The sequence below is a fragment of the Condylostylus longicornis genome, unplaced genomic scaffold (genome assembly GCF_029603195.1).
Source record: "Condylostylus longicornis isolate FDR11 unplaced genomic scaffold, ASM2960319v2 ptg000049l, whole genome shotgun sequence".
NCBI classification, from domain to species: domain Eukaryota; kingdom Metazoa; phylum Arthropoda; class Insecta; order Diptera; family Dolichopodidae; genus Condylostylus; species Condylostylus longicornis.
Window position 1 is genome coordinate 868,181 of NW_026578018.1, and position 15,403 is coordinate 883,583.

The 15,403-nt window shown below is 23.8% G+C and overlaps 1 protein-coding gene across 3 annotated transcripts in view; it reads right to left on the reverse strand.

Moving 5' to 3' along the window:
- The window catches only part of LOC129611395 (putative uncharacterized protein DDB_G0277255), a 147,798-nt gene that overhangs the window by 102,431 nt on the left and 29,964 nt on the right, over positions 1-15,403 (reverse strand). For all 3 annotated transcript variants that reach the window (XM_055524530.1, XM_055524531.1, XM_055524529.1), the window contains exon 2: positions 13,560-13,610. In XM_055524530.1, coding sequence (XP_055380505.1) covers positions 13,560-13,610 — 51 coding nt within the window. The remainder of the gene's footprint in view (positions 1-13,559; positions 13,611-15,403) is intronic.

Below are 15,403 nucleotides of genomic sequence, written 5' to 3' on the forward strand. Positions count from 1 at the left end.
TTAATTTTAAAGCTATTATCCAGTTCTATTCAGGGAAAATTGACAATTGTAGCGCAGTATGCACCAACACTAGCAAATCGAAAATAAATTTTGTGTTAATGTTTTCTAGTTAGAAGATTTTATATAACAAGATTTTTTATATTACTGCTCGAAACGGGCTGTCTGGCGTCGCAAAATTATTTTGGACAGGGTTTACTAAGTGTTCGACAACTGCTGCAACACTCCCTTGGGGATATTTCCAGCTTTATACTTGGGTACATGATACATATAGGTGAGAGCACGAGGAGGCCACAATAAGTCAGGAATGGCTGCGATGATTCGGGGGGTCCTCCAGTCGTACTCGGTTCCCTCAAAAATCTAAAATCTACATAATATATATGCATACATATATACATATTATAATAAAAATGATCCAATCTGTTTTGTTTAAAAATTGTATAATTTAAAATTTTCAATTTTCTCTTAATATCCCCAAGTTCACATATATTATGTAGTAGACAAGTGAGTTAGTAACAATATAAAGGGTAACGAAAAATAATTTTTTTATATTATAATGCATGCACATATAAAAGGTGCGTAGAAAAACTAAATTTGTCACACTAAATATTTTTGCTCAAAAAATTATCTAAAGGACTAATTTTCGAGTTTAATTTGTAAAGGAAAACAAATAAAATAATGTTACGTACATATTGTGTAATTGTGGTACATGTGTGCATTTAAAGTATGTATAACTGTATTATTTTCGAATGTATGCATATGTCACATGACAATTTCATGTGATGTGTAAGTATATGAAATGGCACGTGGTAAATGAATTAGAAATCTAATTGGTAATTTATTGGTTTAATTTTCGAAACATATTTAAGGCAAAAAAGAATTTTTGAAAATAAATTCCTATATGTATGAAAATTGAAATATTTGCAAAAATCTATTTTGTAATTTTATTTTTCACAATTCATATTATATACAAAGGATATTAAACAAGCTATTTTTAAACAAACTGTATGTATTTATGTTACATATTCGTAAATTGTTTATTTGTTATCTTTTTAGTAAAAGGGTTACTTTTTATATTTTAGGCATTACTAATTTGAACACAATTGATATGTACAACAATAATAATGATAATAATGTAATTCTAGTATGTTATCCTTTCATGAAGATTTTTATGTCAATTTTTTTTTGTATAGGATCGTATTTTGTAGTATCCTGAGTAATATAAAATAAAATTGAATTTTATGCACTTTATACAGAAATGATATATGTTGGCATACATAACGTTTCATCTGGTACTAATTTAGAAATTTGACTTGAAATATTCTTAAAATTTATTATTTTAATATAAAATATTATTGATTTATTGTAAAATAAATTTTTTAGCAACTCAAATATTGTAATAGCGAAATTTTATTCGGCTCAAACCAAATTATACAATATAATGCAAGTTCGATCCAACCAAATGTGTGTTACACCAAAGTTGATTGAATCAACAAATATCTAATTTAAGCTTTTTCTATATTTTAAAATTGACTAAAAATTTCTTGTAAAATTTGTATAAAATTTGGAAAATTTTGTTTAGTTCAAAACTAAATTTATATAGTCTAACATGTGTGATTACAGTTCATCTCAAACAACTGTATGTTACAACAAATTTGATTAAATTAATAAAATATTAAATTTGTTCTTGACATTGTCTTATTTTCCTAAATTTTCCTACTTAGTTTTATTTTAAAATTTAATGAAAAATTTACAAAATTGTATACAATTAGGGAAATGTGAGTTAAATATTGAATTTTGAATATGCGGTTGAATTTTACTCTCTATAAATAAAATTTTATAAAATCAGAAAAGTTTTATTGCAATAAATATTGGGTTTGAGCGGCTTTTTACTCCGGACAGAACATTTTTTTGATTACTATAATAACCAAAATTACTATAGTAAATGCAGTACAAATTTTGAACGGAACACTTGCCCTAAATTTCATTTATGCCACATTAGTTCAAACTCGATTATTTGGTTTCCCTTATATTTAAGATTGCCGGTGTAGCATAGATTGTTGATATTTTTTATGTCCTTGGGATTAAAGCAATGAATTACATTTTATTTTCTTTTACTCTTATATAAGCATGTTGCTAGTAGTGCAACTTTCGCTAATTAAAAATAAAATAAGAAAAAGCAAATAACAAAAAAAAAATTTTCAAGTTTCATTTTTTTACGTTCTACATGTATAAGAATAGTTTTGGTGCTTAAATTAATTATTTTCTTATTGTTATTTTTTTTTTCTGTTTTTTCTTTATTATTCTTGTATATAGTTATTGTTCTTATTAGTCTCCTTCACCTGCTTACTGGAAAAAGGAATAATTTTTTATATGCCAACATTTTTTTTTTCGTACAATTCTTTTGATTTATCGTCAAAGCAAATTACCATCCTTCAGACAAGGATTAATTCTGATGATAAATTCAGCAAATTTGCACTTATCATTATAACAAAAAAATGCAAAAAAAAACAAAAGAAAAAGGAAAGAATGAAGCATATAAAAAAATATTCTTTCCATACATAACAAAAAAAAAAGGATAATTTCAAAGGATATAAAGTAGCATCAAGATTTATTATAAAAGTTATTCAAGCAAGAGTATAATATTATGTAAGTACAGTAAAATAAGAGAAGAGCTAGGCGAATATTGCAACAAAATAGGAGGAAAGCCGCCATTTCTTATAATTTTTCATCTTAATTTTCCTTTAAAAGAATAAAAGTATTAAAATAGCGTTATCTAATGAAATAAATATAAAATTGCGAAAAAGTACTTTTTGAGTAATATTACAAAAGACAAAAACAACAAAACAAAATTTTAAATAATAATTTTTAAAAGGATTGGAAAAAGGAAAGTGTTGTCATTGTCAGTGCCATATTTTTGTTTCTGTTTTTGTTTTCTTGCATATTTTAATAGAATTTTGCCTCCACTTAATAAAAAAAAAAACGCTGAAAAAGTTTTAATGATTCGCATAAAATAGCCGTCATTTCTCGTACAATTATTTTGTTTAAAGAAATAAAAAAAAATTTTTACTTAATTTTTTGACTTCATTCATTGCTATTTTCCCTTTATTTTTTGTCACAATTTTATTTATAATTATCCTTGATGAATTTATTTTATTTATGAATTTGTATACACTCAAAAAATTGGTGTTGTTTTTCATTTTCTAAAAATTCGGAGGATTATGATTTTTTCATATACCAGAACGAAAAAAATCAAAAATTCAATTAAAAATTTTTATATTACCACTCTTACTTACGAATCTGGGTGTCCACCAAGTAAGTGAGGAGATAACGAACTGTGTCATGAATCATAGGGCGCGTTTGAAACAGCATGTAAATTTCGAGGCCTTCCCACTTATAGGGGATAGGCTTTGGACAAAAAAATTGAAACGAATGAGATCTTTCGAATTAGGTTAAAGTGCTCTGACAGCACTTTCGTGCCTTCCTTCATGGAATATACATACAAAAACACGATAGAGCAAAACTAATTGTTAGTCAGTTTGACTATTTTAGGAATTTATGACCATCCAAGTGCGTTTTAGATTGGATTGAAGTCCCCCACTATTTATAGGTCTGATGACAGGTTGAGTCCGCCTATCTTTGTCTTTCGATAATTTTTAACACCTGTATTAAAAAAAAAATATTACCAATCTAATGAGTACTCGTGACCTCAAACAACTACAACAATTTTAGGCTTGATTCAAGTTTTTTTTAAAGGGATTTTGGATAGGAATTTCAGTTGTGCTTTACGCTCTTGATTTGATTATGTTAGAGAAATTTTCTATCACTTTTGTATATAACTTTGGAATCCGCAATTTATTCTTAAGAGTCTTGTTGAAGAACACTTTTAGAAATATCAATTCAAATTATTTTAATGAATAAATGTTACAAGTACAACTTGATAGAAAAGTTCGGAATATACAAAAAACTGGGTAACTTCAAAAATGGGTAATTTGGCTATTTTTATTGGTAAAATAATTCTAGTTTTTTTTTTTTAATAAAATACACACTTGTTTTTTTGAGTGTGTACGTTAATATGTGTACAATGGGTATGTAGAATGAAGAATAAAATACAGAATGAAGAATAAAATACAAAGAATAAAAATTGATGGTCTTTTGTTTTTTTTTTGCGCTTACTTTTCGCTAATTGACATATAAGAGCACATCAACGCTCTATACTGCTACTTTATATTTTTGAATTATACTATTATTCAATTATAGAGAAAACAAAACAAGAAAACGAAATTTTTTATATAACAAAATGGCTGAAATTGCATTATTAAAATTACAATAATAAATGTAATTTAATTTTTGCAAGTAAAAATTAAATAGACCCTTTGCTATACTTGGCTGTAATTTTTACACCATATATACCTTTTAAAATTCATTTCAATAAAAATATCGGAAACCTTAATTAAAAGAATAATGTAATAAAAATCAAAATTCAAGAGTAACATTATCAAGATATTCAGGAAATTCATTTTTTTTTTCACACCATATCCTTTCAATAATTTTATCGCCTTCACATTATAGTTTTATGAAAAGAATTTCTTAATACTGAATCTCTAATTAACAATTTTCCATTGATATCATTATTATTTTATTAACATTCATACAAACATAAATTAATTTTTATCCTTTTTAGATTTTATATTCCTTGTTCTTTTAATAGTATAAGGATATTTTATATTTTATCATTTTGAAATTTGCATATACACCAATTATATATGACTGACTTTTTTAAATTTAAGGATGCTCATTTTTATTTCCACAAAACTTATCATAATTATTATCAACACTATTTTTCATTATGATAAGAAAATTTCTTAGCATTTGAGTGAAAATATGTATATAAAAAAAAGAAGAAAAAAAAAAACTTAATAGGATGTCAATATGAAATTTAATGTGCTACACTCATTCTTATTTTGTTTTTTTATTCCTTAGTTGGCATTTTTAATATTAAAATTATATAATTATAAAATGAAAGAAAAGAAAATAGTCCTTATAGTATTTTTAAGTACCTATATTTTATATTATACTCTACCTATATACATATTTCTATTTAAAATTTTAATAAAACAAATTGTACAACATAAAAAAATATGTAGAGAGCGATTTGATACGTGTTATGAATGGGCTTTCCTATATATATATTTTGAGAATTAATTGAAAGAAAGGAAATATAAGACATGACCAGAAAATTTTAAAAATTTTCACTATTTACTTATGATTAGTATATAAATTGCAAAATGACACAGGAAAAAAGTGCTTCACTAATGACCAGTTTATAATAATTTACTTAAGTTTGAAAGATTTCGAATTGTAGATATAAAATCACAATGGTTCATAGAAAAATTTTGTAAGGAACAGATGAAACCAAAGTTTGATATTCAAAAATAATTACAAATGTAGAATTAAAAGAAAATGTAGACATTTTATTGTACAATATTGCTTGACATATAAACCTTGAGAGGGTTAATAATCGTAATTCCAATACGAGTTGAAGAATATAATGGTGGACATATATTACGTTTATGAATAATGTTGTGTCCAAATCTGATTCCCAATTCGTTCAATACAATTCCTTTTAGTTGCGTGCTAATAAGTGCATAGAATAGTAATGCCGTAGGCTGTGAAATTTCTTTTCGTTATTGCTACAAATTCGGCATTTTAAAATTAAATACCAATGACTGAACTATACACGTCATTTTTAGTTTGAAAACTAAATTTTTTTGTAAAAGAACTAAGAACTTTTAATTCCAATATTCGACATTATTGTATCAAATGATTTACTCAAAATTCTTTAATTTTTTTTTCATTTTCATTCCTTCTTCAAAATTAATTACCATCTTCTTCTCATAATTAGTAACTTTTTTGATTTAATTAAAAGAAATTATTTTTATAATATGAACATAAGGAGTGAAAAAGAAAATGGATTTTAATTTATTTAAAAAAAAAAAAATTATTTTCTTTCATTTTGTATTACACCTTTATACTAATATGACGTAATTTACAACCTATATTATGTATAGTGTACATATTTCATATAGGGATTCTATTTGGATTAATTTTATATAGGATGTCATTTTAAGTTCAACATTAAGTTTAACCACTCTGTGTCAATAATTTTAAATTATCCACTAAAATAATTTTTCTAGTACTTAGCTGTATAACTAAAATTTTCGTTTCTATCATCATTTTATGTTGAAAAAATGTCATTATTTTACTTGAGTGACATTTGGAGCAAAAATGCAAAACAAAAAAATAAAAAAATATTAAATTTTTAGTGAAAAAAAAAATTGCTTTTTTAATTTTTCTCGTTAGTAGTTTTTAATTTCCCGATATTGCACGGAAAATTTATAATTAGTAATATCAAGAACTGCGCTCTTTTCAAAAAATTTGGGATCAAAAATTTTGTTAGCTTTAGCGAACATTATCGGGATGAGAAAATTTAAATTAACTTGCTTGTAGAAACCTAACTCTCATATAGATTCCAATTTCCACAATAAATTGCATTGGATAATTTAGAATCAATTGTTGTCCTGAAAATTCTCTAATATTTTGATTTTGAGTCTATTCATCAAAAGCTATTTGATTTTATTTCAAATAGTGAATTGAAAAAATAGGTGCCGCGATCTTGCAACACTACATGCGTTATATGTATTTGAAAAAAGTATTTTACTCAAAGAGAAATATGAGGTAAATTTTCACTTTTCTGTCTACGCCGCATTTTTTACATTTCTCACATTTCTCTCTCTACTCCACATATTGTATTAGCGCTTTTCCAAACATTTTTCTGTTCTAGACTTTACTAAATAATTATACCCTCTTTAATCACTTAAGCTGCTCTGGAATTGTTTTTAATATGTTAATTTCTATTAACATACACTCCCATTTTGTTATTTATGAGTTTCTTTTAAATATGTATTTGATTTGTAAAACTAACTTTCAAATCACTTAAGAAACACTACTTTCGAAAAGCCGTATGTTTTGCCATAGAAGAACTGAGACGTTTATTTGCAATTACAAGAGCTTGTAACACATTAAATTAACATTTTCGGTTTTCTTAACTATTTGTTAACTAACAAACATAAAACTAAATTTAACATTATTTATGAGTATAAACAATCGGGAAAGTTTTCGAGTGTCTTATCATCATTACCTTAAAATATTTATCTTAATTCTTAATGCTTATTATTAACCCCTTCTAAAATAAACTTTTCTTTAACATTTTTTTTTTTTGTTTTTTTTTTCTTAAATAATAAGCAAATAAAAAAAGTGTAGATTGAATTGCACTCTTAAGGATTAAAAAACGAGGAATGAGAAAAAAATGTATACATAAAAGCGTTAGTGTACATAGAAAATGTTAAAAAAAAAATAAAAAAATAAAAAAATAATCATGGCCACTAAAGATTTCTTAGACTGCGAATAGAGCATCATCATTTCAATTTTTTATACCAATTTTCTCATTTATATGATAAAACACCATGTAATAAAAGAAAATGCTGATGGTACTATTCAAGGAAATCTCTTCTATACTTTCCTTGATGTTTATGTTTGTATACCAAGAAGAGCTTAGATTTCATTTATTTTTTTTTTGCATTCGCATAAAAGACAGATGAAAAGAAAGTATTCATTTTTTCTTTTTTGTATCTATTTAAAAAATGACGTCGAAAATCCCTTGAAATGTTGCGATTCCGGTTCTCTCTTTGTTGCTCATTTATGCTAATACTAGAGTCGTACATTGCCGTTTCTTATTTATTTCGTATGTACTGCAAGTCTTATACGAAATAAAGAAAATTTAAATCTATTCGCACTTTTTTAGTTGACTATTTCTTTATTTTTGCTCGTATATAATTTGCTCGGTTTTTCTTTCTCTTCTTGTAAATCTTTTATAGAGAAGAAAAAAAAATCCTTTTTATAAGGATTAACAAATAAGTAAAGTAGCAGTAATAATAAAATTGGAGTAGTTATGTAAGATTTTTTTTTCTTTTCACATTTTGTAAACTATTTATAGTTTTGTATAGCTACTATGGGTAAAAGGGAATGAATGTTCACAGGATACTACTTGACTTATTATAGTAGTAATCATAATAAAAAGATGAAAAAAGGACACTTTATGTACACAATTTTTGTATGTCTTTCTACACAGAATTTTTTTATTTTAAAAAATATTTCTTGTTTTGAGGATTAAAGGGTCAGTAATGTTTATATTACTCACTAAAGTGAGTAATATAAACATTACTTCAAAATAAAAGCGTATTGGTTTATGGGTTATTAATTATTGAATATGAAAAGTTGATTAAGAAAAATGCTCATAATTTCAATATCATAATTTTGTGGCGAATATTAGTTTCAAAGGTAATTTTAAATTTCTGTAGAATGCTGAATTTAAAATGTATATAAGCATATATTTCAGAATTTTCTTAAGAATGTAGTTGCTTTATAAAAATTTGGAAACCAATTTAAATAAATTTATCGATTTTAAAATTGGGTTCAATATTTTCGAAGAACATCTTTGATTATATTAAAGTTTCGACCATTTGGGGAATTTTAATTACAAATATTATACAAAACTGATCCTCAGGCGTTCTAATTAATTTGAAGCTTCATGAACACAAAAATTTGAAATGACAATTTTGAAATTTTTTGAATTGAAATGTTGATATTAGGATATGCTTTCGTGATTTCACGAAGGATTATCAGTCTTATATTATCATTATAAAAATAAAATAAATTGAACAGTTATTCTCTTTGTTACGCGGATCATTCTTTTATTAGAATGATTTTTTATTATTTACAAAATGTCGTATATTAATCAAAATAAAATTTTGAATGCAAAATAATATTGTATGTCAAATTAGTGAATTAATTCATTTAATTCTATTATCGGTTTGTCATTAGGTAGTTGTTATTAAAAAAAAATTTATTTCTATTAGGAAAAATATCAATTTGTATATGCCCAATGACTTGACATCCTTCTTTCCTGTTACTTTCTTGCCAATATGAATTTTAAAATAATTTTTCTAATATTCTTCATTTCAGATTTTGTTCCAGAGTTTGTTACCGCATATATGTAAGTTCAATATTTATTTGGCAAATTTTAGTTTTGATTGCTTTATGATTTACTATCTTTCTATTTCTATATAATTAATAAAATTTTGGACCTTCTGATCATCACATGATTACGGAGGAATTTGTAGTAATCATTTTGATTTTTTTCAAATATTTCTTTTTTATAAAACTCATTGCATTTTCAAAACTTTTAACAAGTTTTATGGAATTCATATGATTTTAATCAAGAAGTACTTTTTATATTCTCAGATAGCGTATTTCATGAAAATTAAAAAAACAATATTCATAGACCAACAAAGAGAAGAAAGGATTCACACCGAAAAATTCACTTAACTTATAAATCTTTGTTTTTATTCTCTATATATTTTTTTATACTCACATTAGCACCTTAAAAATTATTTGTCTTTATTCGTTTGAAAAAAAAAAATCAACACACCAGAACAAATAAAACAATAGAAATCATACAAAAAAAAAAATTGTTGGTTGGTATTTTTCTGTCTGGTGTATAAGAAAAAAACCAACAAAACGAAAAAGATAATAAAGGCAAAAATTTTTACAAATTTGTAACGTATGTAATCAACGAACATAGATATATATTTTATAAGTTTACCATCATGAAAAAATTCTATATGTGTATATGAAACAATATATAAAGAACGGGTATGAGATAAAATATAGAAGGATAATATGAATGAGGAGCGAACATATGTGTTAATAACTAACATATTTGAACCAATTTCACAGTTATTTTATCCAATTTAATATATGAATAAAGTTCATATACCGGGTGTATAATGTGTTGTTATACTCTGAGATTTGATATACATTCTGTTTTCGATTTATTTTTATAATCCTAACTTATTTCATGTGAATTTATTATATTTTATCATCTTATTTAAACTGGAATTATGTAAAATAATTCAAAAAGTACGATAATGGTAGCATGAGATAGACCTATGCCTTTATGTGGTATAGAATAAATATGAACAATTAATTTAATTCATTTTTATGTTTATTTTTTTATTAATTAATATTAAAACGAAAATTGCAATTTGTTATACGAACAAATGCCTCATGTTTAATTGTTATAGCCATACCAAATTTCAATAACTCGAGTAGTATAGAGTAGTAATTGAAAATTATTAAATTAAAATCATGTTTAAATTTAAATTTAGATATTAATGGAAATTTTATTATTACAGGTATTGTATAAAAATTTAACTATTTATTTTAACCAAATACTTAATACACCTTAGGATATTATCGAGAAAAATTATTCATTTATTCAACATCTACTCACAACATCTAATAATCGTAGAACTTATTGTAATTGTTGTGTGAATTAAGAACATCTACTACATTTGCACATTGTTAAATCATATTGAATAGATAAAATAATTATAATTAACACCCTGTACCATTATTTTCATATAACCATGTACGGTAATGGTAATTTTATATATATAGATTCCTCACATATCCTTACATATTCTCATAATATTTATTAGATAAAACAACATACATTAAAAATTCAATTAAAACATTCCATAATAACAAATAAACGTATCGTCACGGATTAAATGAGAAACAAAAAAAAAACGAAAATACTTACAAAATAAGGGAAACAAGAAGAACAAGTAAAATAAATAAGCATTCATATGTGGATTTTGTCGTTTTTTTTTTTGTTAAATTTCTAATAAAGGATAAGGTGGTTTTTTGACTTCTATGAATAGTATTAAATAGAAAAACGAAAAATATAAGAAGAACAACAAACAATAACAAAATATAAAAATTATGCTAGTAAATAAAAGTAAAAAATTCCTTTGAACAAACAACCACCACAAACATATGAACATTAATTTGAAAGTACGTACGAAATTTTAGTAAAAGGTTGAAACATTTTTATAGGTTACTTTTATACCTAATAAAATTTACTTTTGACATATGTGTACACGTGGTATGTTATAGAATAGAAAAAACAAAATACAGTTGAAGTTAATTTGAGAATTTCAAAGTAAAAAAAATATAGAGAAATATAAAAAATGAAATTTATTTCTATTAAAAGAAAAGGGTAACCCCGATTTAAAATAATTATAATTTACGAAAATAATTTAATTAAAATTTTTTCACATTAATAAAAATTGTGTCCTTTGAATTATAGCATTAAATAAAATTGTTGTATAGCATTCTTAAATGTTATTAGAGCCACTCGTATACTTGAAATTTATATAAAAATTTCAATTTAGGCATTTAAAAAATTGAGATGTGATTGAGAAATTAATTGATCATTTGTCATTATATGAGTAAAAGTGATTTTTTAGTTGCCGACATTCCTAACTTATCCTTAATTTCAATAATATTTTTAAGATTTTTTAAATCTCCTTCAAACTCATGATATTTGCTGTTATGAATTTTAACTCTTGTGAGTTTACCTTGTTATATGGTGCTATATATTTTAAATTCATATTTATATTATAATATTATGAGATTTAAGGTAATAGAAATTTACTGGACAGTAAAAGCAGCTTTTAATGTCTTGCCTTTTAAAATTTTAATTATTGATCAGAATAATTTAAAATTTTAAATATAAGTTTACCCATTAAAATTATTTATAAATAATAAATTATTTATACTCGTATGTATATAATGTATGTACATATATATATATATATATATATATATATATATATATATATATATAAATATATATATATATCTTAAATAAATTTACTTTAAATGCAATTCAAAAACTCCTTTCAAACTTCTTGTACAGCAATTGTTCTATTTTTTTCGAAATTATTCAAGATTCATTGAACTCTTCCTTAAAGGTATTAAGTTATTGTCCTATAATTTGCTTATATTCACACAATTTGAACGAATTTATTCAAAAGTAAACCGAGAAAAGAAAAAATAAAAAAAATAAATAAAAAATCGAATCAAATTTCTTTTTTATTGAAAGTAATTAAGAAAAAAAAACAAACAATAACCATAAAAAATCATAGAAGTGAAAAAAATAATGGTAGAGTAATAAAATTGTTGCGCCATTTATTTTTTTGTTTTGTTTTGTTGTTGATTTTCTTTTGCATGAATTAAAACCATAATTCAATTTGATTGCCTGTTTTATTATCCTTTTTATTATTGAAATACACACAAGATTATATTCTTCTCTCTTTTACTTATAAAATATGTGGTATAAAACAAAAAAGAAAATAAAAATAAACATAATAACCTTAGGGAGCAAGAAAAGACGAAAAAAATAAGAAAAAAATTAATACACTTATTGTGGAAACTGCAAAAGAAAAAAAAAATGAATCTGCACAATAAACAAAGACGCGTGATTTTGGCAGTAACAAAAATTTATTTTTAATATGAAAAAATTTTATGTGCAAATAATAAAAATCCAAAAAGTGTTGTTGAGTCAAGTCATCAACTCAAAACAATTTCTTTTAATTCGAGTCTGAGAAGAAGTACAAGTTGGAATGCAACTTAGTGATGATTTCGTAATAAGCATGTAATTAACATGAATAAGTTTCCAAGTAATTTTTTTCCCAACTAAAATCTTAAATAATTTAAATTTTATCAGTACTCCGGATAAAATAATCTAAAAATATTTAATGATGAAATTTTAGTACAAAACAATAACATCAATAATAAATAGACAATGTTCGTACAACTTAAATTTCATTCCTTTTTGTGTTTTATACACAGATGAAAAGGATGTTCAATTATTTTAAAAAAATTTATTTAGAATTAGTTGTATTTTATACACAATCTCTAATTCAATAGAGATGATTATGTTATAATGTTAATACATGTTATCTGGTGAAAGTTATCATAATAAAAATATTTGCTAAATTCAAATGAAAAGGACTCCATACAACCGAATATTTATAATTCAATATATGGCTTTAAAAACATAATGAGTTTAAGGAATAATTTTCATAATACTTAATTTAAAAATTACTACACTTTAAATCCCGATTTCTCTATATTAAAATATTCAATAAATTTGAATTTAAAATGCTACATTTGAATATCATTCCACATTCTATATTTGCATCCATAATGAATGATTTATTGTGGATAATAAGCATAAGAGAAAAAAAAATCCAAAAAAAAATACAATCAAAAAATTTTTGCAAAAATAATTTAACGAATAATACAGATTTGAGAAATTAACAATGAGAGAATTGAGAAAAGTTTAAAAACCACAATTCAAATTACATATAAACTCTCAACAATTAATAAAAATTCTCTTTATCATCAATGTATATATCTCATATTTCTCATTAAGCTATCAGCTGATTGTAATTAAAAAAAAAAATACGAGAATGTAAAAAGGATAATAAATACGTAAAAATGAATTAAATGAATGGTGACAAATTGCTCCTAAATATATGCAAATTATTATTTAAATTATTATTTTAAAAAATATATATTGCCCTTACCTGTTAAACAATTCGCTGATGAACCAAATGTTGATTTTAATTGTGGAAAACCTGAAAATAAAAATCAGAATTTATTTGAATATTAAAAGTATTAAGAAATATAATTGAAAGTTTCAATTATTTTTATTTAAGTTGCAGGTCTAATTAGATTGGTTTTAATATATATAAAAATATTCTTATTGAATTAAGTTTTTATATCAGGAAATGGTGTTGAGTATTATAAAAGATCGCTGTTTGCATAATATTTGTGTGATTTGTGTGAAATAAATTGGATATTCAATAGGTCAAATAATTTTTGAATTGTATTAATTTCTGTTCATTTAGATGCACTCAGATGTTGTTAACGTATTCAATAATTAAATTAGATTTTATTATTAATTTAATATAATAATTTTAACTTATGAAGATTAATTGAGCCCCATGCAGTGAAATCTCCATATAACGAACACCTATATAAACATTTTGTTCGTAATATAGACATTTTGTTAAATAAATATTTCCTATATTACGAACACAATTCGTAATGTACAGATATTCTATTTATTAAGCACAAAAAGTAGTTATATGAAGATGGCGTTATATATAGAGGTTCCCGTGTATATATAAGTAAATAAGAATTGCCTTCTTGTTATAAAAATATAAAATACATTTGTGTTATAAAAAATATAAAATTCTTGTATGTACATAATATTCTCTTTCTCTATAGCCATATTTAATTCAATAATAGTTTCTTTAAAATTCTAAGAACTCAATGGAACCTATCATTTTATACTTAATTATACATTGAAGATCGTGACTATCCTGTCACTATAATCATTCTTTTTCATCGCCATCACATACACACACATATATAGTAATATAATAACACCAATAACATCATCATCATCACATTAGTCATCCATATTATATTATCAGAACCATCATCATTTTAGATTTGAGAAAAAAATTTTTAAAATAATTTTAAATAAAAAAAAAATTGTCTATGTACGCGAGTGTTAACATGATGTACACCTATCTTATCTGTCATAATTTTAGTGCGTGTCTCAATTTTCATTCATTCCATTTTCTTTTTATATTCTGCGGTATAAAAACTTTGCCTCTCTTATTCTACAAAGCTTAATCATATGTTGTATTTTGCTATGTTCAATTTAAAATTATAATATAGATTAATATTAACAGAAACGATGATGAACAAAATTCAAACATATTTTATAATAAATGAAATTTGAAAATTTATAATAAGAGAAAAAAAAATTTAAAATTCTTATTCTTGGACTCCGAAGACGGCGAAAATTCTATACTATATAGAATTCTTTGAAAATTACTAATAACAACCGTAACCTATCATGAGCAATCATAAAAATAATTTTTTTTTTATTTTCCTTATTTATTCATCAAATTTATTCTTAATTTTCTTATAATTCAATTTAAATATTCTTGAAAATACAAGAAAAATTATGGTACAATCACTAAAAAATCTGTCTTGAGATTTGATATGAAACATATGGCGTAAATAGCATTTACCTCACAAAGGTCACATGATAAAATACGGAGGCTGAATAATAAATAATTGTCTTGGCCGTTAAATTTGCAGTTATTAATAAATTATGTTAATATTTCAATGGAATACATGTTAATATATGAGGAGTTAAACCCGAGTTCTATAGAATATTTTCTATAGTATTAATTCTAGTAAATTTAAATTTGAATTTCGCTAAAAGTAATTTGATATTGAATTGATATTATGCAATAATTCAGGATTTTTATTATAGTTTGTGTAAATATATTCAAGCATCAAAGTGATTTTAAGTCATGAATTAAGTGTTTTGAAATAATGTCAGTGC